The 24,840-nt window shown below is 50.2% G+C and overlaps 1 protein-coding gene across 2 annotated transcripts in view; it reads left to right on the top strand.

Annotated features, from left to right (window-relative positions):
* The window catches only part of LOC116967789 (RAS guanyl-releasing protein 1-like), a 124,307-nt gene that overhangs the window by 88,341 nt on the left and 11,126 nt on the right, over positions 1-24,840 (top strand). For both annotated transcript variants that reach the window (XM_033014398.1, XM_033014399.1), the window contains exons 7-15: positions 785-958; positions 5,265-5,381; positions 10,344-10,619; positions 13,149-13,229; positions 15,945-16,046; positions 16,533-16,642; positions 18,732-18,876; positions 19,856-19,892; positions 24,004-24,138. In XM_033014398.1, the coding sequence (XP_032870289.1) occupies positions 785-958; positions 5,265-5,381; positions 10,344-10,619; positions 13,149-13,229; positions 15,945-16,046; positions 16,533-16,642; positions 18,732-18,876; positions 19,856-19,892; positions 24,004-24,138 (1,177 nt within the window). The remainder of the gene's footprint in view (positions 1-784; positions 959-5,264; positions 5,382-10,343; positions 10,620-13,148; positions 13,230-15,944; positions 16,047-16,532; positions 16,643-18,731; positions 18,877-19,855; positions 19,893-24,003; positions 24,139-24,840) is intronic.

Raw genomic sequence — 24,840 nt, forward strand, 5'->3', positions numbered from 1 at the left:
ACAGCACAGGAACAGGCCCTTCAGCCCACAATGTCCCTGCTAGCCATGATGATGAGTTAAACTACTCTCTGCCTGCACGTGATCCGTATCCCACCATTCCCTGCATATCCATGTGCCTGTCTAAAAGCCTCTTAAACGCCACTATTGTATCTGCCTCCACCACCACCCCTGCCAGCGAGTTCCAGGCACCCACCACCCTCTGTGTAAAAAAACCTGCCCCACACATCTCCTTTAAACTTTGCCCCTCTCACCCTAAAGCCACGCCCTCTAGTCATTGACTTTTCCACCCTGGTGGAAAGGTTCTGACTGTCTACCCTATCTATGCCTCTCTTCATTGAATATCAGCTCTCCCTCTCAACCTGCAACATTCCAGAGAAAACAATCCAAGTCTATCCAACCGCTCCCTGGAAATCAGGCAACATTCTGGTAAACCCCCTCTCAAACCCCCTCTCAAACCCCCTCTCCACCCACTCCAAAGCCTCATACGGTCATAAGTGATAGGGGCAAAATTAGGCCATTCGGCCCATCAAGTCTACTCTGCCATTCAATCATGGCTGATCTATCTCACCTTCCTAACCCAATTCTCCTGCCTTCTCCCCATAACCCCTGACACCCGTACTAATCAACAATTAGTACTAATCAAGGCAGGAACGGGGTATTGATTGAGGATGATCAGCTGGCTCGAAGGGCCGAATGGCCTACTCCTGCACCTATTGTCTATTGTCTATTGACTACAGGAGCTACATGTCCAGGGCATCTTGTAACTACCTGTGCTCTGTTGCAGTACCTGGACTACAGGAGCTACACACTCAGCGGCTGCTTGCGGGAGAACCCGGCGCTGGAGCGGGCAGTCTCGCTGGTCAACGGCATCTCGCAGTGGGTCCAGCTGATGATCCTCACCAGGCCCACCCCCGTCCAACGAGCAGAAGTCTTCACCAAGTTCATCCACGTGGCACAGGTACAACAGAGATCGACAAAGCAATGTGCTGGAGCAACTCAGCGGGTCAGGCTACACCTCGGACAAAATGGAGTGGGATGTGGGCCAAATTCATCAGGCAGGACTAGCGTAGATGGGGCATCTTGGTCGGCATGGACAAGTTGGGCCAAATGGCCCGATTCTGTGCTGAATGACAACACGATTCTGATAAAAGACATTGTGGCGCAGCGGTAGAGTTGCTGCCTTACAGCGCCAGAGACCCGGGTTCGATCCTGACTACGGGTGCTGTCTGTACGGAGTTTGTACGTTCTCCCCGTGACCTGCGTGGGTTTTCTACAAGATCTCCGGTTTCCTCCCACGCTCCAAAGACGTGCAGGTTAATTGGCTTCGGTACTAATACAAATTGTCCCCAGTGTGTGTAGGATAATGTTAGTGTGCAAGGATCGCTGGTCGGCATGGACTCGGTGGGCCGAAGGGCCTGTTTCCACGCTGTATCTCTAAATTACATTAATCTAAACTAAAAGGAACAGGTGAGGTTTCGGGTGGAGACCCTTCTTCAGACGGAGAGTCAGGGGAGAGCGGAATTAAAGATGTGAAGAGGTACATGGAACAAAGGAATGAAAGGTTCAACGATGATCAAGGAAAGGTGGAGCCCACAATGGTCCATTGTTGGCTGTGGGGAAGGCGATAATGAGTGGATACTGACAGTAAAACTAGTACGACGACTAGGTTGGGGGAGGGATGGAGAGAGAGGGGATGCAGGGATTACTTGAAGTTAGAGATGTCAATATCCATACCGAAGGTAGGCACAAAGTGCTGGAGGAACTCAGTGGGTGAGGCAGCATCTATGGAGAGAAGGAATTGGTGACATTTCGGGTCGAGACCCTTCTTCAATATTCATACCACTGGGTGGGAATCTGCACATGTTCCACAGGGATGTAATGCTGAGGCTTCACAAGGCCCTGGTCAGGCTGCATTTGGAATATTGTGATCAATTATGGGCCCTGTATCTGAGGAAGGATGTGTTGGCTCTGGAGAGGGTCCAGAGGAGGTTTACGAGAATGATCCCAGGAATGAGTGGGTTAACCTATGATGAGCGTTTGTCGGCACTGGGCCTGTACTCGCTGGAGTTTATAAGAATGAGGGGGGACCTCATTGAAACTTTCCGAATACCATATAGAGTGGATGTGGAGAGGATGTTCCCATTAGTGGGAGAGTCTAGGACTAGAGGTCACAGCCTCAAAATTAAAGTACATTTATTCAGGAAGGAGATGAGGAAAAATGTATTTAGTCAGAGGGCGGTGAATCTGTGGAATTCTTTGCCACTGAAGGTTGTGGAGGCCAAGTCAGTGGATATATTTAAGGCAGAGATAGACAGATTCTTGATCAGTACGGGTGTCAGGGGTTATGGGGAGAAGGCAGGAGAATGGGTTTGAGAGGGAAAGATAGATCAGCCCTGGTTGAATGGAGGAGTAGACTTGATGGGCCGAATGGCCTAATTCTGCTCCTATCACATGACCTTATGACCTTATGTTGTCTGCTCAGGAACAACAGGCGGGAGTTGGTGTTCCAGAGGAAGTCAGTCGTACAACATGTTGGTTGCCAGGCAACCGTCCCCACTGGAATAACAGCACCAGAGTCTCCCCTGCTACCTCATCAAAAATAATCACCTCTACCCTCCAAAGTGTTTGATTAAATTAACGATTCACAACATTCCCATCTGTGCAGACACGAGGAACTGCAGATGCTGATTTACAAAAAAAGAGGCAAGGTGCTGGAGTAACTCAGCCGGTCGGACAGCCTCCTGGGAGAACATGGATGGGTGATGGGCTCCCCCTGGCTGATCAGACTGGATCCCCATCGCTCTCAGCCTGAGGAAGGTTCTCGACCCGAAACGTCGCCCATTCCTTCTCTCCAGAGATGCTGCCTGTTCCCACTGAGTTACTCCAGCATTTTGTGTCTATCTTCGGTCCCCATCACTCCTTCTCACTCCTGAATCTATTGATCCAATAGCGCACCCTGGCCACTCCCTCTTCTCCTCTCTCCCATCGGGCACTACGGAAGTGCGAAAACGCACCTATTCCTTCGCTCCATAGATGCTGCCTCACCCGCTGAGTTTCTCCAATATTTTTGTCTACCTCCAGATTCAGGGACAGTTTCTTCCCAGTTATTATCAGGCAACTAAATCATCCTACCACAACCAGAGAGCAGTCCTGAACTACTACCTACCTCATTGGTGACCCTCGGACTATCCTTGATCGGACTTTGCTGGCTTACCTTGCACTATACGTTATTCCCCTTATCATGTATCTGTACACTGTGGACGGCTCGATTGTAATCATGTATTGTCTTTCCGCTAACTGGTTAGCACGCAACCAAAAGCTTTTCACTGTACTTCAGTACACGTGACAATAAACTAGACTGAAACTGAACTGAAGCACAGATTTGCAATCCCAATTTCCCAGAGCAGTTTTCTTCCCCCTGCAGAGTCTTCTCACTGGAACATTTTATTCATTAGTTCACGGAAGTGGAAAGTCTTAATTGTCCGTGATCTGAATGGCTTCTGAGCTTTTTTTCACACAGACACATAGAAACATAGAAACATAGAAAATAGGTGCAGGAGTAGGCCATTCGGCCCTTCGAGCCTGCACCGCCATTCAATATGATAACATAATTAAAACATGAAGTAAAAGCCTCACAATGAAATCTGTGAATTCATTGAATGTTCGTACCGTGTCCCTTGCCTGCTAAAGGTTGCACAGCAGGGCAGCACGGTGGCACAACGGTAGAGTTGCTGCCTCACAGCGCCAGAGACCCGAGTTCAATCCTGACTATGGGTGCTGCCTGTACGGAGTTTGTACGTTCTTCCATTGACCCACGTGGGTTTTCTCCGAGATCATCGGTTTCCTCCCACACTCCAAAGACGTACAGGTTAATTGGCTTAATATAAAACGTAAATTGGTCCCTAGTGTGTGTAGGATAGTGTTAATATGTGGGGTCGCTGGTCGGCGCGGACTCGGTGGGCCAAAGGGCCTATTTACGCACTGTATCTCCAAACCAAACAGTTACACTGCTGTGTGGTAAATTTGTTCTGTAACTTTTGCCGGAATTGTCCACAAGGTTTTTAAAACAATATTTGGCCCCCCTGAAGGCCCAGTTTCAATCGTTTGTGGCCTAGTTTTGGTCCGTGACTGAAGGTAGATGGTTACCATGCCGACTGCAAGGTCACCTCTCAGCTTACCATCAGTCACCTCGGGGGCTATTTTTCTTTTCAGTTTTGGGGAGTTTTTTGACTTTCTGTAAAATTGGTTATTTTTTATTTAGAAAAAAATATATATTTTTGTGGACGCTCCCAAGTGTAACTATGATCAGTTTATTTTGGTGCATCATGGTGGCGCAGCGGTAGAGTTGCTGCCTCACAGCGCCAGAGACCTGGGTTCGACCCCGACCACGGGTGCTGTCTGTACGGATTTTGTACATTCTCCCCGTGACCTGCGTGGGCTTTCTCCAGGAGAGTTTCCTCCCACATCCCGAAGACTGTCTAGTTTAGTCAAGTTTATTGTCACGTGTACCGAGGTACAGTGAAAAGCTTTTGTTGCGTGCTAACCAGTCAGAGGAAAGACAATACATGGTTACAATCGAGCCGCCCACAGTGTACAGATACAGGATAAAGGGAAAAATGTGAATAACATCTAGTGCAGGATAAAGTCTGAAGAAGGGTCTCGATCCGAAACGTCACCCATTCCTTCTCTCCAGAGATGCTGCCTGACCCGCTAAGTTACTCCAGCACTTTGTGTCCAACCCTGGTGCAAACCTTCAGTTCCTTCCTGCACAGGTCCAGATAAAGTCGAGATAAAGTTTAGTCAATGTGTATATTTATACACTGAGGCTAAGTCAATGGATATTTTGAAGGAAGGGATTGGTAGATTCCTGATTAGTAAGATTGTCAGGGGTTACGGGGAGAAGGCAGGAGAAGGGAAAGATAGATCAGCCATGATTGAATGTCGGAGAAGACTTGATAGGCTGAATGGCCTAATGGGCCTGTCCCACTTACGCGAACATTTTTGGCGACCTGCAACGACCTATGACGGATGCCGGCAGTCGCCGAAAAAGTTGCGTAAGTGGGACAGGCCCATAATTCTGCTCGTATAACTTATGAAATGTGTTGTGACTTATTGGGAGTTTTCATGGTCAAGTGAGAGGGGTTAAGCTACAGGGATGTAAGAGAGGCAATGGGATTGACAGGGTCAATGGGAGCTGACATGGACCTGGTGCTTGGACAGTGGTGGCTAAGAGTTAAGTACCACGTGCTTCTGTTCCCTCACAGAAACTTCGCCTACTCCAGAACTTCAACACACTAATGGCGGTCATCGGAGGCCTTTGTCACAGCGCCATTTCACGTCTCAAAGAAACCAGCTCCCACCTCTCGCAAGACGTCTCTAAGGTCTGTACGTTTGCTCCTTGTGACTCTGGGACAGGGACTATCCTAACGTTTAAGAAACAGTTGGACAAGACAGGTTTGGAGGGATATGGACCAAACGTGGGCGGGAAGGACCCGTATAGATGGGACATGTTTGGCCAAATTGGGCTGAAGGGCCTGTTTCCACGCTGCATCACTCTGTGACTATGACTCTGGTTATTTGGCTCAAAGCCACCTCTCGTTCAGCCAGGCCGTGGGGCAACAAGGTGTTTGGGGATTTATAAACAAGCAAGGCCCAAAATGGCCACAGATACTTGTGGGCAGCACGGTGGCTGTCTAACACCTCCAGAGACCCGGGTTCAATCCTGACTACGGGTGCTGTCTGTACGGAGTTTGTACGTTCTCCCCGTGCCCTGCGTGGGTTTTCTCCAAGATCTTCGGTTTCCTCCCACACTCCAAAGACGTGCAGGTTTGTAGGTTAATTGGCTTGGTGTATGTGTAAATTGTCCCTAGTGTGTGTGTGTAGGATAGTGATAGTGTGCAGAGTTTGTGGTCAGCGTGGACTCGGTGGGCCGAAGGGCCTATATCCGCACTGTATCTCGAAATTAACCTAAAAACTAAGAACAACATCTGATGAATGGAGATGTTTAAAGGTGAGGTGCACTTAGAGACAAAATGTCCTGCTGAGGATGGGAGCTAACAACGTTAGATTAGGGAAGTGTGTAGAAAGGAACTGCAGATGCTGGTTTATACCGAAGGTAGATACAAAGTGTTGGAGTAACTCAGCGCATCCAGCAGCATCTCTGGAGGAAAAGCCTTCTTCAGAAGAAGGGTCCCAACCCAAAATGTCACTCAACCTTTTTCTCCAGAGATGCTGCCTGACCCATTGAGTTAAGGGGCTGTCCCACTGTACAAGGTAATTCAAGAGCTCTCCCAAGTTAAAAACAAAATCAAACTCGTGGTAAGTACGTAGAATGTACGTAGCGGGTACGTCAGAGCTCAGGAATTCTCTTAGCGGCCCGTAACGCTAACGGCAGGTACTCGGGAAACATGGTAAGCTCGTGAAGATTTTTCAACATGTTGAAAAATGTCCAAGAAAGCCCCGAGTACCTACGAGCAGCTATTACCGTAATTCTCCAAGTTCGAATCAGGGGAAACTCAGGAGAACTTCCAGGACAAGGGGTCACAGCTTAAGGATAAGGGGGAAATCCTTTAAAACCGAGATGAGAAGAACTTTTTTCACACAGAGAGTGTTGAATCTCTGGAACTCTCTGCCACAGAGGGTAGTCGAGGCCAGTTCATTGGCTATATTTAAGAGGGAGTTAGATGTGGCCCTTGTGGCTAAGGGGATCAGAGGGTATGGAGAGAAGGCAGGTACAGGATACTGAGTTGGATGATCAGCCATGATCATATTGAATGGCGGTGCAGGCTCGAAGGGCCGAATGGCCTACTCCTGCACCTAATTTCTATGTTTCTATGTTTCTATGAACTCTTGAATTACCTCGTACAGTGGAACAGGTCCTTTACTCCAGCACATTTGTGTCTGTCTTAGATTCGAGAACCTTTTTTTACAAAGGGAATAGTTCAGAAATGAGAAGGAAGTTTATATCAGGTACAGTACAGGCATTTGGTTTCAAGAGAATCCCTTGAGGTTTAAACCTCGGACATCGAACAGTACAGCACAGAAGCAGGCCCTTTCTCTCTATCCCTCCCCCACCCAAATTGCACCAGCTTCTCGTTTTCACCCAACAAACAGCTAACAATGGCCTGTTTCCTTTCTTATCGTTACCTTTTTTACCTATCGTTCATTTATTGTTCTTTATCTCTCCACATCATCGTCTATATCTCTCGTTTCTCTTATCCCTAACTACTCTGAAGATGGGTCTCGCCTCGAAACGTCACCCATTCCTTCTCTCCAGAGATGCTGCCTGTCCCGCTGAGTTACTCCAGCTTTTTGTATATATATGTATATCTCTCTCTATATATATGTGTGTGTGTATAGATTTTTAGTTTAAGCTTTAGAGATACAGTGTGGAAACAGGCCCTTCGGCCCACTAAGTCCGCACCGACCAGCGATCCCCGCACATTAACACTATTGTATGAGGGACAATTTTTACATTTTATACCAAGCCAATTAACCTACAAACCTGCACGTCTTTGGAGTGTGGGAGGATCTCAGAGAAAGCCCACGTAGGTCACGGTGAGAACGTACAAACTCCGCACAGACAGCACCCGTAGATGGGATCGAACTCGGGTCTCCAGTGCTGCGAGTCAGCAACTCTACCGCTGCGCCACCGTGCCGACCCACCAAGGTAGTTCAGGGAATGGAAGATGGCTGGTAGATTGAGGGCAGCTTTAACCCAGCACACATGCACACACACACACACACACACACACACACACACACACACACACAAGCACTCTTACACACACACACACACAAGCACACTTACACACACAAACATACGTACTCTTACACACACACACACACACGCACACACACGCGCACACACACATGCACACACACACACACACAGGCACACATACACACTAACACACACACACACACACACACACACACACACACACACACACACACACACACACACACACACACACACACACACACACACACACACACACGCGCACACACACATGCACACACACACACACACAGGCACACATACACACTAACACACCACACACACACACACCACACACACACACACACACACCACATAGACACACACAAACCCACCACAACACTCAACACAAACCCACACACACACACACACACACACCACACAACCACACACACACCCACACACACACTCACACACACACAGACACACACAGACACACACACAGACACACACACACACCCACACACACACACACACACACACACCAACACACACACACACACACACACACACACACGTACAGACACACGCACATACTGCAGTTTGGCACAACCCGCTCGTGTTTGCCTTGGCCAGCTGAATGCCCCCCAGCATGGAGATCGCAGCCTGCCCAGCAGAGTGGGAATGGATAGGATGTTGGCGAAGATGGACCCAAAACATCACCATGGAGCAGCACGGTGGCGCAGCGGTAGAGTTGCTGCCTCGCAGCGCCAGAGACCCGGCTTCAATCCTGACTGCAGGGTGCTAACTGTACGGAGTTTGCACGTTCTCCCCGGGGTTTTCCTGTGAACACGTGGGTTTACTCCGGGTGCTCCCGTTTCCTCCCACACTCAAAAGACGTGCGGGCTTCGGCAAAGATTGTAAATTGGCCCCAAGTGTGTTGGCAAGTGCTAGTATACGGGGTGATCACTGGTCGGCACAGACTCAGTGGGCTGAAGGGCCTGTTTCTGTGCTGTATCTCTAAACCCTAGAGGGATATTTGCCAAACGCAGGCAGGTGGGACTAGTGTAGATGGGACATTGGTTGGTGTGGGCAGGTTGGGCCAAAGGGCCTATTTCCACGCTGTATCATTCTATGATTCTCCATGACTCTTAGATGGGACATGTTGATCAGAATGGAAAGGTTGGGCCGAAGGGTCTGTTTCCATGCTGTAAGACTGTATGGTTCGCTATGACTCTTAGATGGGGCATGTTGGGTCAGCGTGGGAAAGTTGGGCCGAAGGGCGTGTATTCTAAACTCTGGCCAGATGGGAATGCCTCAATCGATTGAGAACCAAGGTGTAAGCAAGTGGGGATATAACAATGTCACCTGAGAATGTGCTATTGAACCATAAACAATGGAGCATCTGCTGAAATGCCCTCAACTGGAAAAACCAGTTGCTGGCGATCTCTCTGCCTACAATGAAGATAATAGACAATAGACAATAGGTGCAGGAGTAGGCCATTCAGCCCTTCGATGTGATCATGGCTGATCATCCACAATCAGTACTCCGTTCCTGCCTTCTCCCCATATACCCTGACTCCGCTATCTTTAAGAGCCCTATCTAGCTCTCTCTTGAAAGTATCCAGAGAACCGGCCTCCACCGCCCTCTGAGGCAGAGAATTCCACAGACTCACCACTCTCTGTGAGAAAAAGTGTTTCCTCGTCTCCGTTCCAAATGGCCTACTCCTTATTCTTAAACTATGGCCCCTGGTTCTGGACTCCCCCAACATCGGGAACATGTGTCCTGCCTCTAGCGTGTCCAAACCCTTAACAATCATTTATGTTTCATTAAGATTGCCTCTCATCCTTCTAAACTCCAGAGTGTACAAGTCCAGCTGCAAGATGCCAAGAAATGTGTTCATCTCTGGCTGAACGATATCTAATCTTGTGATGTGGACTCGATAATAATCTAAAGTCTAAAGTAAAGAAAGTTTGGAGGGACACAAAAATGCTGGAGAAACTCAGCGGGTGCAACAGCATCTGTAGAGCGAAGGAAATAGGCAACGTTTCGGGCCGAAACCCTTCTTCAGACTGATGGGGGGCGGGGAGAAGAAAGGAAAAAGGAGGAGGAGCCCGAAGGCTGGGGGATGGGAGGAGACAGCAGGAGGGCTGAGGAAGGGGAGGAGACAGCAAGGGCTAACAAAATTGTGAGAATTCAATGTTCATGCCCCCAGGATGCCGACTCCCCCAAGCGGAATATGAGGTGCTGTTCCTCCAATTTCCGGTGTTGCTCGCTCTGGCCATGGAGGAGACCCAGGACAGAGAGGTCGGATACGGAGTGGGAGGGGGAGTTGAAGTGCTGAGCCACCGGGAGGTCAGGATGGTTATTGCGAACCGAGCGGAGGTGTTTGACGAAACGATCGCCCAGCCTCCGCTTGGTCTCACCGATATAGATCTGCTGACATCTAGAGCAGCGGATGCAATAGATGAGGTTGGAGGAGATGCAGGTGAACCTCTGGTTTGGAGGGATATTGGGCCAAACGCGGGACTAGTGTAGATGGGACGTTGGGCCGAAGGGCATTTTTCCACGCTGTATCACTGTGACTGTATGAGTCTATGATGCTGTTCCTTGCCCCACTAGGCCTTGAACGAGATGACGGAGCTGCTGTCCTCCTGCAGTAACTATAGCAACTACCGCCGGGTCTTCAGCGAGTGCACGGGCTTCAAGATCCCCATCCTGGGCGTTCACCTGAAGGACCTGGTGTCGCTGAACGAGGCACTGCCGGACTACGTGGAGGCCACCAAGATCAACCTGAGCAAACTGCAGCAGCTGTACAGCCGCATCTCCGAGCTGACCCGCATACAAGACTGCACTCCGCCCTTCGAGGCCAACAAGGACCTGGTGCATCTGCTGACGGTGAGTCCTCCCAGCCCCTGGGGGGCAGGCATGGGACCACGGGCGACACACTGGCGCAGCGGTAGAGTTGCTGCCTCACGGCAATAAACAATAGGCCATTCGGCCCTTCGAGCCAGCACCGCCATTCATATGATCAGTAGGTTAATTGGCTTACTCCTGCAACTATTGTCTATTGTCTATGTGATCATGGCTGATCATCCACAATCAGTACCCCGTTCGGGGTGGAAGATTGCAACCTTCACGTGGTCCGCCCTGTTTCGACTAACGCAATCAACTCGACGTGCACAAGGGGAAGATCAAATAGAACAAGTTGTCCAACAACCTTAGGCTGTGCACGCCACACGAAAAGGAGAAGAAGCAGTACCCCATTCCAGCCTTCTCCCCATATCCCCTGACTCCGCTACCTTTAAGAGCCCTATCTAACTCTTGAAAGCATCCAGAGAATTGGCCTCCACCGCCCTCCGAGGCAGAGAATTCCACAGGCTCATAACTCTCTGTGTGAAAAAGTATTTCCTCAACTCCGTTCTAAATGGCTTACCCCTTATTCTTAAACTGTGGCCCCTGGTTCTGGACTCCCCCAACATTGGGAACATGTTTCCTGCCTCTAGCGTGTCCAAACCCTTAATAATCTTATATGTTTCAATAAGATATCCTCTCATCCTTCTAAATTCCAGAGTATACAAGCCCAGCTGCTCCATTCTATCAACATATGGCAGTCCCGCCATCCCGGGAATTAACCTTGTAAACCTACGCTGGGCTCCCTCAATAGCAAGAATGTCCTTCCTCAAATTTGGAGACCAAAACTGCGCACAATACTCCAGGTGTGGTCTCACTAGGGCCCTGTACAACTGGCGCCAGAGACCCGGGTTCAATCCTGACCCCACAGACCAAGGGCAACCCCAACCTCAGTCTGAAGAAGGTCTCGACCCCAAACGTCACCCATTCCTTCTCTCCAGAGATGCTGCCTGACCCGCTGAGTTACTCCAGCACTTTGTGTCTATCTTCAGTCCCAACCAACACAAGTCAGGGAAAGATTACAGTGTCTGTATCATCTGGTTCTCGGGGTGGAGTCCTCCAAAGAGTGCAGGATTGTAGGTTAATTAGCTTTGGTAAAGAAAATATGAATTGTAAAAAGGATAGTGTTAGTGTGCAGGGATCACTGGTCGGCACGGACTCAGTGGGCCGAAGGGCCTGTTTCTGCTCTGTATCGCTAAACTAAAAAGTTGTGCTCTCCCTTCTGAAGGAGACTTTGCAAACAATGTGCTAAATCGGTGGGTTGGGGGAGAAAAAAATGGGTGGCACGGTGGAGCAGCAGTAAATTTGCTGCCTTACAGCGCCAGAGACCCAGGTTCGATCCTGACTACGGGTGCTGTCTGTACAGAGTTTGTACATTCACCCCATGACCTGAGTGGGTTTTCCCTCAGATCTTCGGTTTCCTCCTACACTCCAAAGACATACAGGCTTGTAGGTCAATTGGCTTGGTAAAAATTGGAAGTTGTTCCTAGTGTGTGTAGGATAATGTTAGTGTGCAGGGATCGCTGGTCGGTGTGGACTCGGTGGGCCGAAGGGCCTGTTTCCGCGCTGTATCTCTAAACTAAACTAAACCAAACCAACACAAATTCAATTCAATTCAACTTTATTGTCATTGCACAGATACAAGTATAGGTACAACAAAATGCACTTTAGCGTCTGGTCATAGTCATAGTGCAAGATAGGAATAAATAAATAAATTAAAAAAATTAATTTAAAAAAAGGTAAAGATTAGAGTGTGTCTTTATCATATGGTTCCCCGGTTCGATCCTGACCTCAGGTCTATGTGGAGTTTGCACATTCTCCCTGTGACCATGTGGGTTTCTTCTGGGTGCTCTGGTTTTCTCCCACATTAAGGGTGTCACGGTGACACAGCGGGTCAGGCTGCTGCCTCAGAGCTCCGGAGGCCCAGGTTTGCCAAGCTGCCACCGACTTCAGTATTGAGTTTAGTTTGGAGAAACAGCGCAGAAACAGGCCCTTCGGCCCACCGAGTCCACGCCGACCAGCGATCCCCGCACACTAACACTATCCAACATACACTAGGGATGATTTTAAAACAAATATTTCCACCAAGCCAATTAACCTACAAACCTGCACAACTTTGGAGTGTGGGGGAAACCGAAGATGTCGGGGAAAACCCACGTGGGTCATGGGGAGAACGTACAGACAGCACCCGGAGTCAGGATGGAACCCGGGTCACTGGTGCTGTGAGGCAGCAACTATACCGCTGCACCACCCGATTCTATTCTCAATATTCCCACGGGACACGAGAGCTGAGAGGAGTGTAGTGATCCCCACCAGTTGAAAACGCTGCTCTTCTCGCTGGTGGCCGTGTCTCGTACCGGCTGAGTGTGATGGAGCAAGTTCACTGCTAACCCCCTCGCTGCAGACCGCCCTGCGTCCGTACCTGCTCAGAGTGCGCTGGGCTCCACTCCCCCCCCCGGCCCCGTGGCCCGCTCCCTGGCCTTCCCGCTAATTGCCCTGTCCCGTTTCTCCCAGCTTTCACTCGACCTTTACTACACCGAGGACGAGATCTACGAGCTGTCCTACACGAGGGAGCCCAAGACTCATCGAACGGTGGTAAGCAAACCCGCCGTAACGCGTGTCGCCGTTACACCAGCGATGAATTAGCAGAGGGGGTAGGGGCTGAAGATGTCTTGGTCGTGTTGCTCCTGGGCAATCCGGGGGGGGGGGGGGGCCAAAGGGGACACTTCCCCCCCCCCACCCCCACCCCACCATGTTTTCAGAGGTGGCGGACGTCCCCCCCAAGTTTAGTCATCCGGATTTTAAAATCTCCGCTTTCCGCGAGACAGTGGGGGTAGGACTGCTGATCGAGGGCGCCGATTGGACGAGAGAGACGTCGGTCAGCAGGCAATGGGGACGGACATGATGATTCAGTGCGATGATTGGAGGAGGGAGACGTGGCACAGACCTGCGCCTCATCCGCAGCCAGGATCGATCCCGGCCGACTCTCCGGCACTGTCTCGTCCCCACCCGAGTGCCCCCCCCCCCCCCCCCCCCCCCCCCCCGGGTGGCCAGAGAGTTCGGGAGTCAGACGTGAGCTGTACCCCCAGGCCCACAGCCAGCGCAGAGAAGCAGCGCTAAACCCAGCTCAACTCTGCCTGTCCCGCCAGGTGAACCTGCCTGGACTTGCGGGAAATATGGCCAGCGCGGAGAAGCAGCGCTAGTGTCCCGTCAGTCCAGTCAGGGCTGTAGTTAACCCGGCGAGACAGGCATAGTTGAGCTGCGTTTAGCGCTGGATTGAGCCTCAGATGCCTCGCGCGCGCGTGTGTGTGTGTGTGTGTGTGTGTGTGTGTGTGTGTGTGTGTGTGTGTGTGTGAGTGAGTGCAAGCGCGCGTGGCCACCAAAACATTGTGTCCCCCCTGTCCCCCGGTCCCCTCCATATTTTGATAGCGAGTTCCGTGCCTGCTCCTGGGCCTGGCAAAGCTGGCCATCCGCGAGTCACGATGCCAGGCGGAAGAGGGCTCTGCCCGAGTTGGCTGCCTGCCCCTTATCCGAAGTTACGTCCGCGCCCGGGTGGTACTAGAGAGGGACCCGCGCTGTCCACGGGCGCCCGGGGAGATTTCCGAGACCGTTGGGCACCACGGGGTGGGTGGAATGTATCCTTAATAAGGATGGTGAAATAGTAATTTAAGAATATTTATTTTACTTGTACTATGGTTCAGTTTTGAATCATTTTAGCATTGTACATATTATTGTAAATAGTTGAATAAATTACTTTTGGTTAAAAAAAAAGTGATGAATTAGGGAACACTGTGTATTTTTTACATATGTTCTCCTCTACATCGGCGAGACCAAGCAGACTCGGTGATCGTTTTGCTGAACACCTCCACCCAGTCCGCCTGAACCTACCTGATCTCCCACTTGCCAAACACTTTAACTCCCCCTCCTATTCCCACACTGACCTTTCTGTCCTGGGCCTCCTCCATTGTCAGAGTGAGGCCCAGCGCAAATTGGAGGAACAACACCTCATATTTCGCTTGGGCAGCTTACACCCCAGCGGTATGGACATTGATTTCTCTAACTTCATGTAAGCCTTGCATTCACTCTCCGTCCCTTCCCCACCCTAGTCGTTGTGCTAGTTTCACTGTCGGCTGTTGAGTTTCACTCTGTATAACCTGATATCACCTCTCCCACAGCTATTGTGTGTGTGTGCGTGCGTGTGTGTGTGTGTGTGTGCGCGTGTGCGTGTGTGTGAGTATGTGTGTGCGTGTGCGTGTGTGTGAGTATGTGTGTGTGTGTGCGCGTGTGTGTGTGCGTGTGTGCATGCGAGTGTGAGTGTGCGTGTGTGTGTGAATGTGTGTGTGTGCATGTGCGTGTGTGTATGAGTGTGTGTGTGTGAGTGAGCGTGTGAGTGAGTGTGTGTGTGTGTGTGTGTGTGCGCGTGTGTGTGCGCGTGTGTGTGTGCGCGCGTGTGTGCGCGCGTGTGTGCGAGTGTGTGTGCATGTGTGTATTAATGTGCGTGAGTGTGTGCGTGTGTGTGTGTATGTGTGTGCGCGTGTGTGTGCGTGTATTTGTGTGTGAGTATGTGTGTGCGTGTGTGAGTATGTGTGTGTGTGTGCGTGTGTGCATGCGAGTGTGCATGAATGTGTGTGTGTGTGTGCATGTGCGTGTGTGTATGAGTGTGTGTGTGTGAGTGAGTGTGTATGTGTGTGCATGTGCGTGTGTGTATGAGTGTGTGTGTGAGTGAGTGTGTATGTGTGTGCATGTGCGTGTGTGTGTGTGCGTGTGTGTGTGTGCGTGTGTGAGTGTGTGTGTGTCCGTGTGTGTGTCCGTGTGTGTGCGCGCGTGTATGCGCGTGTGTGTGCATGTGTGTGTATGAATGTGCGTGAGTGTGTGTGAGTGTGTATGTGTGTGTGCATGTGCGTGTGTGTGAGTGTATGGGTGCGTGTGAGTGGGTGTGATTGTGTGTGTGTGTGTGTGTGATTGTGTGTCTGTGTGTGTGTGTGTGTGTGTGTGTGATTGTGGTTGTGTGTGTGATTGTGTGTGTGTCTGTGTGTCTGTGTGTGTGTGTGTGTGTGTGTGTGTGTGTCTGTGTGTGTGTGTGATTGTGTGTGTGTGTGTGTGTGTGTGTCTGTGTGTGTGTATGTGTGTGTGTGTGTGTGTGTGTGTGTGTGTATGTGTGTCTCTGTGTGTGTGTGTGTGTGTGTGTGTGTGTGTGTGTGTGTGTGTGTGTGTATGTGTGTCTCTGTGTGTGTGTGTGTGCGTGTGCGTGTGCGTGTGTGTGTGTGTGCCACCAGTTCTATGACACATGTGTGTATTCTATGCCCACAGATAGTGCCACCCTGTAAGCCGCCGGTGGTTGTGGAGTGGGCATCAGTTGCCCCCAAGTTCGACGCCATCACCATCAGCAAGCATGTCCGCCAGCTGGTTGATGTGAGTATGTGGGGTATGCCGGGGTTCACTAGGGGCACTGCCAGGGTTCACCGAGTGGTTCGCCAGAGTTCACCGTGGACACTGCCAGAGTTCACCAGGGGCAATGGCACATGGGAGGGTGTGTGGGTATCACCGGCACATATGGGTGCCACAGGGGTATGTGGAGATTGTAAGGGTATGTGGGAACCACCAGTGTGTGTGCACCTACAGGCTCATGTCGGGACCATGTCAGTATGAAATCAATATTCATACTGAAGATAGACACAAATATCTGTCAAAAAACAGACTGAAGGAGGGTCTCGACCCGAAACGTCACCTATTCCTTCGCTCCATAGATGCTGCCTCACCCGCTGAGTTTCTCCAGCATTTTTGTCTTCCTTCGATTTGTCCAGCATCTGCAGTTCTTTCTTAGACACAAATACCTGGAGTAACTCAGCGGGACAGGCAGCAGTAAGTTCTGACATGTTTTTCTGTCTCTCCTTGCAGTCGGTATTTAAAAACTACGACCTCGATCAGGATGGTTACATTTCCAAAGAAGAGTTTGAGAAAATCGCTGCTAGTTTCCCGTTCTCAGTCTTGACCATCGATAAAGATCGGTAAGTGTGGACTACTCGCTCACTTTGCACACCCTCACGCTCTCCTGGGAAGTCCATGTGATCAGGGGCGGAAATCCCGGGGGGGGGGTGGCAGAGTGTGTCCCCCTGTTTCGAGCGGTGGGGGACGATTCCCCCCCCCCCCCCCCCCCCCCATTTTTTGTAATCAGGTGAAATCTCCGCTTTCCGCGAGACAGTGGGGATGGGACTGCTGATCGAGGGCGCCGATTGGACGAGAGAGACGTCGGTCAGCAGGCAATGGGGGCAGGACATGATGATTCAGTGCGATCATTGGAGGAGGGAGGTGTCGGTCAGAGGCAGAAGTAAGATGGGGCGGGACTGAGGGTAGAGCGCGGTGATTGGAGGAGGGAGATGTGGCACAGACCTGCGCCTCATCCGCAGCCAGGATCGATCCCGGCTCTCCGCCACTGTCCCGTCCCCACCCGAGTGCCCCCCCCCCAACACCCGGGGGTGGCCAGAGACGTCGGGAGCTGTACACCCAGGCCCACAGCCAGCGCAGAGAAGCAGCACTAAACCCAGCTCAACTTTGCCTGTCCCGCCAGGTTAACCTACAGCCCTGCCTGGACTTGCGGGAAATATGGCCCAGGTTTACAGCCAGCGCAGAGAAGCAGCACTGGTGTCCCGTCAGTCCAGGCAGGGCTGTAGGTTAACCCGGCGAGACAGGCAGAGTTGAGCTGCATTTAGCGCTGGATTGAGCCTCGAAGCCTCGCGTGTGTGTGTCCACCAAGAAATTGTGTCCCCCGTCCCCCGGTTCCCTCCATATTTTGATAGCAATTTCCGTGCCTGCATGTGATCATGTCTGTGTATCATTGGCCTCGTTAACAGTGGCTCGTTGGACTTGGACTGGTCACCGTGGTGTTTTGCTTTGGTTTATTTTTAACCAAAAATAATGTATTCAACTATTTACAATAATATGCACAATACTAAATTATTCCAGCCAAACCCGGACCACAATGCAAGCAAGACAAATATTCTCAAATTACTATTCGCCCATCGTTACTGAGGGTACACTCCACACCATTCACCGTGCTGTTGGGGGTGATGGTTTCGAGGGCGGCACGGTGGCACAGCGGTAGAGTTGCTGCCTCACAGCACCAGAGACCCCGGTTCCATCCTGACTACGGGTGCTGCCGTAACGGAGTTTGCACGTTCTCCCCGTGACCTGCGTCGGTTATCTCCGGTTTCCTCCCACACTCCAAAGACGTGCAGGTTTGTAGGTTCATTGGCTTGGTATAAGTGTAAATTGTCCCTAAAATGAATGAATTAATAAATTTATTGGCCAAGTATTCACATACAATGAATTTGCGCTGGTGCTCCGCCCGCAATTAACAACATGACATACAGTGACAGTTAGGAATGATACATATAATATTAAACATTAATAGTGTGTGTGGGATAGTGTTGATGTGCGGGGATTGCTGGTAGGCGTGGACTCGATGGGCCGAAGGGCCTGTTTCTGCGCTATATCTCTGAACTATATCTCAGCCACCAAGCACGACACCTGGAGGCTGCAGCGAATCGTCCGATCAGCAGAGAAGATTATTGGCTGCAACCTTCCCTCCATTGATGAACTGTAAACTGCAAGGGCCAGGAAGCGAGCGGGCAAGATCATCTCTGACCCCTCTCACCCTGCCCACAAACTCTTTGAATCACTTCCCTCTGGAAGGCGACTCCGGACTGTCAAAGCTGCCACAGCCAGACATAAAAAACAGTTTTTATCCACGAGTAGTTGCTCTACTCAACAGCCAAAAATCTGTAGCCTCCCTTTGATCTGGTATTTTGTTGGTTCACCTGCTTGATCAATGGTGTTTTATCATTAATGTTTTATTATTATTAATGTTTAGTGTTTTCTGAGTCATTCGTAACTGTCACTGTGTCATGTTGTTACTTGTGGGCGGAGCACCAAGGCAAATTCCTTGTAGGTGAATACTTGGCCAATAAACGTACTTACTTAGACTACACTAAAGATGGGGGGAGCTGGTTGTGTTGGTTCGGGGGTCGCGTGGGTTTTTTATCGGGTAGTCTGCCATCGTGTGGCCGGTCTAGTGAGCCTGGTTGTGTTTTGTTGCAGCAAGGATCTGATTAGTCGGGAGGAGATCACGGACTACTTCCTACGAGGCAGCCGCATCTGCTCCAAGCCCAACCCCGGTTTCCTGCACAACTTCCAGGAGAACACCTACAAGAGGCCGACCTTCTGTGACAACTGCACCGGATTCGTAAGTCGCCCGAGAGCATTAGGTTCGGTGTAGACTGGCACAAAACGCTGGAGTAACTCAACGGAACAGGCAGGATCTTAGGAAAGAAGGAATGGGTGACGTTTTGTGTCGAGACCCTTCTTCAGACTGATAGTCAGGGGAAAGGGAAACGAGAGACGATGATGTAGAGAGATGTAGAACAAATGAATGAAAGATATGCAAAAAAGTAACAATGATAAAGGCCGAGGCAACATGAGGTATAAATGGAGTCAATAGACAACAGACAATAGGTGCAGGAGTAGGCCATTCGGCCCTTCGAGCCAGCACCGCCATTCAATGTGATCATGGCTGATCATCCCCAATCAGTACCCCGTTCCTGCCTTCTCCCCATATCCCCTGACTCCGCTATTTTTAAGGGCCCTCTCTCTTGAAAGCATCCAGAGAACCTGCCTCCACCACCCTCTGAGGCAGAGAATTCCACAGATTCATCACTCTCTGTGAGAAAAGGTGTTTCCTTGTCACTTATTCTTAAACTGTGTGGCACCTGGTTCTGGACTCCCCCAACATCGGGAACATGTTTCCTGCCTCTAGCGTGTCCAAGCCCTTAACAATCTTATATGTTTCAATGAGATATCCTCTCATCCTTCTAAACTCCAGAGTGTACAAGCCCAGCTGCTCCATTCTCTCAGCATATGACAGTCCCGCCATCCCGAGAATTAACCTTGTAAACCAACGCTGGGCTCCCTCAATAGCAAGAATGTCCTTCCTCAAATTAGGGGAGTTGACTTCCTCAAGTCAATGGAAGGAAGGTTGGTTCGTGTGATGGTCTGGGCTGCGGCCACTTCTATGTTTCAAATGCCAACCATTGATCTTCCATCTTGTTCTCAAACGATGGTTCTCTGTGTTTAATAATACGGGCATTGTGGTACTGTGATGTTTGAAGAGGTTCTTTGGTTATTTTCGGTCTAATAGTAATTCTTCTCTCTTTCCCCTCTGGCAGCTTTGGGGCGTCATTAAGCAAGGATACAGATGCCAGGGTAAGGAAAGCCTCAGCAGTGTGGTTTATCAGTGGCTGTGTCGTGTGTGGTTGTGTGTGCGGGTACATTCCTGCCCACTTTACCCGTGGCTGTGCCCGTGTTCCATGTGGGTGACTTTCCCGAAGAGTCTCGTGCCTGGCATGGTGTTGAATCACTCAGGAATGGAGACTCCACCCTGCTCTTGGTTCAATGGTGCTTTATTTGTGATGTCATAAGGAATTGGAGCAGAATTAGGCCATTCGGCCCATTGATCGGACTTTGCTGGCTTTACCTTGCACTAAATGTTATTCCCTTATCATGAATCTATAAACTGTAAATGGGTCGATTTGTAATCATGTATTGTCTTTCTGCTGACTGGTTAGCACGCAACAAAAAGCTCGTCACTTCACCATGGTACATGTGACAATAAACTGAACTAAACTGAGAGTAGACATGCAAATACTCAAGTCAAGATTCAAGAGAGTTTATTGTCATGTGTCCCAGATAGGACAATGACATTCTTGCTTTGCTTCAGCACAACAGAACATAGTAGGCATGAATACAGTGTGTCCATATACCATTATATAAATATATACACACATGGATAAATAAATTGATCAAGTGCAAATAACAGATAATGAGCTATTAATGTTCAGAGTGTTGTCCAAGCCAGGTTTAATAGCCTGATGGCTGTGGCGAAGTAGCTATTCCTGAACCTGGACATTGCAGTCTTCAGGCTCCTGTACCTTCTACCCGAAGGTAGCAGGGTGATGAGTGTGTGGCCAGGATGGTGTGGGTCCTTGATGATACTGCCAGCCTTTTTGAGGCAGCCAGTGCTCAGGAAGGTGAACAGTATTTTGGACTTCACTGTGTGGAGGTTGGTGTTGAACAAGTCACAACGGACTTGCCTGACGTTGGAGTACACAAGGTGGCACATCATGATGCAGCTGCACAAGGTCATAACAATTGGAGTAGAATTAGGCCATTCGGCCCATCAAGTCTACTCCATCATAGCTGATCTAACTCTCCCTCCTAACCCCATTCTCCTGCTTTCTCCCCATAACCCTGACACCTGCACTAATCAAGATTTCCAAATCAATATTTTCCATTGACAATGGCTTCCACTTTGTGTGTCTATCTTCAGTTTAAACCAAAGTTCCTTCCTATACATACTCACTTCTGGTCAGCCCATTACAGGAAGGATGTGGAGGCTTTGGAGAGGGTGCGGAGCAGGTCCACAAAATGGCGGCGCCCGCCTGTGTGATAATAATTGAACTGTGCGGTTGCATATGTGACAAGAAGGACTTGGACAGGTTGTGAGAGCGGGCAGAGAAGTGGCAGATGGAATATAGTGTGGACTCATGCATTTTGGTCGTAGGAATTAAGGTGTAGACTATTTTCTAAATAGGGAGAGAATCCAGAAATCGGAGGTGCAAAGGGACTTGGGAGCTGGTGCAGGATTCCCAAAAACTTAATCTGCAAGTCGAATCGGTAGTAAAGAAAGCAAACTCAATGCTGGCATTTATTTCAGGAGGGCTTGTATACAAAAACAGGGATGTAATGCTGAGGCTCTATAAGGCGCTGGTCAGGCCGCATTTGGAATATTGTGAGCAATTTTGGGCCCCATATCTGAGGAAGGATGTGCTGGCTCTGGAGAGGGTCCAGAGGAGGTTTACAAGAACGATCCCAGGAATGAGTGGGTTAACCTATGATGAGCGTTTGTCGGCACTGGGCCTGTACTCGCTGGAGTTTAGAAGAATGAGGGGGGACCTCATTGAAACTTACAGAAAAGTGAAAGGCTTGGATAGAGTGGATGTGGAGAGGATGTTTCCACTATTAGGAGAGTCTTGGACTAAATGTCACAGCCTCAGAATTAAAGGACGTTCTTTTAGGAAGGAGATGCGGAGAAATGTCTTTAGTCAAAGGGTGGTGAATCTGTGGGATTATTTGCCACAGAAGGCTGTGGAGGCCAAGTCAATGGATATATTTAAGGCAGAGATAGATAGATTCTTGATTAGTACTGGTGTCAGGGGTTATGGGGAGAAGGCAGGAGAATGGGGTTAGGAAGGAGAGATAGATCAGCTATGATTGAATGGCGGAGTAGACTTAATGGGCTGAATGGCCTAATTCTGCTCCTATCACTTATGTCATGATTCACAAGTTATAGTAGAATTAGGCCATTCGGCCCATCGAGTCTACTCCGCCATTCAATCCTGGCTCAATCATTTAGGTGTAGATTTGATGGGCCGAATGGCCTAATCTCGCTCCTATAACATGACCTTCTGACCTATGACCTGCAGATGATGGAATCTGGAAGGAGAGGAGGGAGAGATAGATCAGCCATGATAGAATGGCGGAGTAGACTTGATGGGCCGAATGGCCTAATTCTACTCCTATTCCTTATGGCATGAATAAAGCACCATTGGACCATTGAACCAGGAGCAAGGTGAAGTCTCTATTCCTGAGTGATTCAACACCTCCATGCCAGGCACGAGACTCTTCAGATAAAGCACCTACATGGGGCACGGGTACAATTGTGGATAAAGGGGGCAGCTGGTTTACATTGAAGATAGTCAGATAAAAGCTGGAGTAACTCAGTGGGACAGCAGCATCTCCAGAGAGAAGGAATGGGTGACATTTTGGGTGTGGACCCTTCTTCAGACTGAAGAGTATAGACTCTGAAGAGGGACCTCGACCCAAAACATCAGCCATCCTTCCCTCCAGAGATGCAGTCTGGCTCGCTGAGTTACTCCAGCATTTTGTGCCTGGCTCTGGAGAACATGGATGAGCAATGTTTTGGGTCAGGCCCCCGTCTATTCTCCTACTTTCTATATTTGGCGGTGGTAGTAAACTTCATCACCTGCGTGTAAATCCCGACATCTGGTTTCAAGGTGAATGTCGGACTTTCATTAGCTGGATCGCGGAGAGTTATTTGATGTTCCTGATGCTTGTCTGCAGCTCTGCTGAACATGCCTTGTCCAGATGTGTGGGTGCTGTGCACATCTGTCGGCAACCAAGGCTTCCCATGTCATGGTCTATGGAGGGGAGGACCAGCCTTCTGAGTTGAGCCTCTCCGCTGAGTTTGAATCTGGGCCCCAGTTAATGCACCCCTCCCATGTTAGGATGCTACAAGGACCACCCTCGATCTGCCCCCCCCCCCTCCCCCGCCAAGCTGGATAATTCACACTGGAGGTAGACACAAAATGCTGCAGTAACTCAGCGGGACAGGCAGCATCTCTGGAGAGAAGGAATGGGTGACGTTTCAATAATAAACAATAAACAATAGACAATAGGTGCAGGAGTAGGCCATTCGGCCCTTTGAGCCAGCACCGCCATTCAATGTGATCATGGCTGAGACCCTTCAGGTCGAGACCCTTCTTTAGACTGTCAGTCAGGGGAAAGGGAAACGAGAGATAGAGATATAGATGGTGATGTAGAGAGATATTGAACAAATGAATGAATGGTTCTGCAAATAAGTAACAATGATAAAGGAAACAGGCTATTGTTAGCTGTTTGTTGGGTGAGAATGAGATGCTGGTGCGACTTGGGTGAGGGAATGATGGAGAGAGAGGGGATGCAAGGTTATTTGAAATTAGAGAAATCAATGTTCATACTGCTGGGGTGTAAGCTGCCCAAGCAAAATATGAGGTGCTGTTTCTTCAATTCATCACTCTGACAGTGGAGGAGGCCCAGGACAGAAAGGTACGGCAGCACCATCTAATCCGCTTGAAACACATTTTTTGGGTTGAGGTTCATTATTGTCACCTATACCGAGGTACAGTGAAAAGCTTTGTCTTGCTCACCTCACAGCGCCAGGGACACGGGCTCCATGGGGATGGGGCAGGATGGGCTGGCATGGGAATGGGCTGGCATGGGAATGGGATGGGTTGTGAATGGAGATCTTACTCACTCTTCCGCTTTCTCCCCCTCTCACCCTCCCTCCCCTCTCTCTCTCCCCCACTCCCTTTCCCTCCCTCCCCCCTCTCTCCCTCCCCTCTCCCCCTTCTCTCCCCCTCTTTCCCTCTCCCTCCCCTCGCTCCCTCTCATCCTTCTTCTCCCTCTCTCCCCTTCTCTCTCTCTCTCCCTCTCTCTCTCTCTCCTTCCCCCTCCCTCTCTCCCCCTCTCTCTGCAGACTGCGGCATCAACTGCCACAAGCATTGCCGTGACACAGTGACGCAGGAGTGCCGGAAACGCAGCAAGACGGACATCACAGTGCCGGGGCCCACCACTCCATCCGGCCCCATCACCACCCCACACAGAGCCCACGGTAAACACACACGCACACGCACACACACGCACACACACACATACACGCATGCACGCACACACACACATACACATACACGCACACACACACACACACACGCACACACACACATACACGCACGCACGCACGCACGCACACACACACACACGCACACACACACACACACGCACTCACACACGCACACACACACGCACTCACTCACACACATGCACACACACACACGCACTCACACACACGCACTCACACACACACACACACGCACACACATGCACACACACGCACACACACTCACTCACTCACACACATGCACACACACGCACACACACGCACACACACATGCGCACGCACGCACGCACACACACGCACACACACACACACACGCACACGCGCGCACACGCACACACCCCACACACACACGCACACACAACACACGCACACACACGCACACGCACGCACACACACACACGCACACACACATGCACACAAACGCACACACACACATGCACACACACACGCACACACACACGCACGCACACACACGCACACGCACACACCCCACACACGCACGCACACACACACCACACACACACGCACGCACACATGCACACACACACAGCACGCACACACCACACACGCGCACACGCACACGCACACACCACGCACACACACACCGCACACACACACCACACACGCACGCACGCA

Source organism: Amblyraja radiata, chromosome 41, assembly GCF_010909765.2.
Source record: "Amblyraja radiata isolate CabotCenter1 chromosome 41, sAmbRad1.1.pri, whole genome shotgun sequence".
NCBI classification, from domain to species: Eukaryota; Metazoa; Chordata; class Chondrichthyes; order Rajiformes; family Rajidae; genus Amblyraja; species Amblyraja radiata.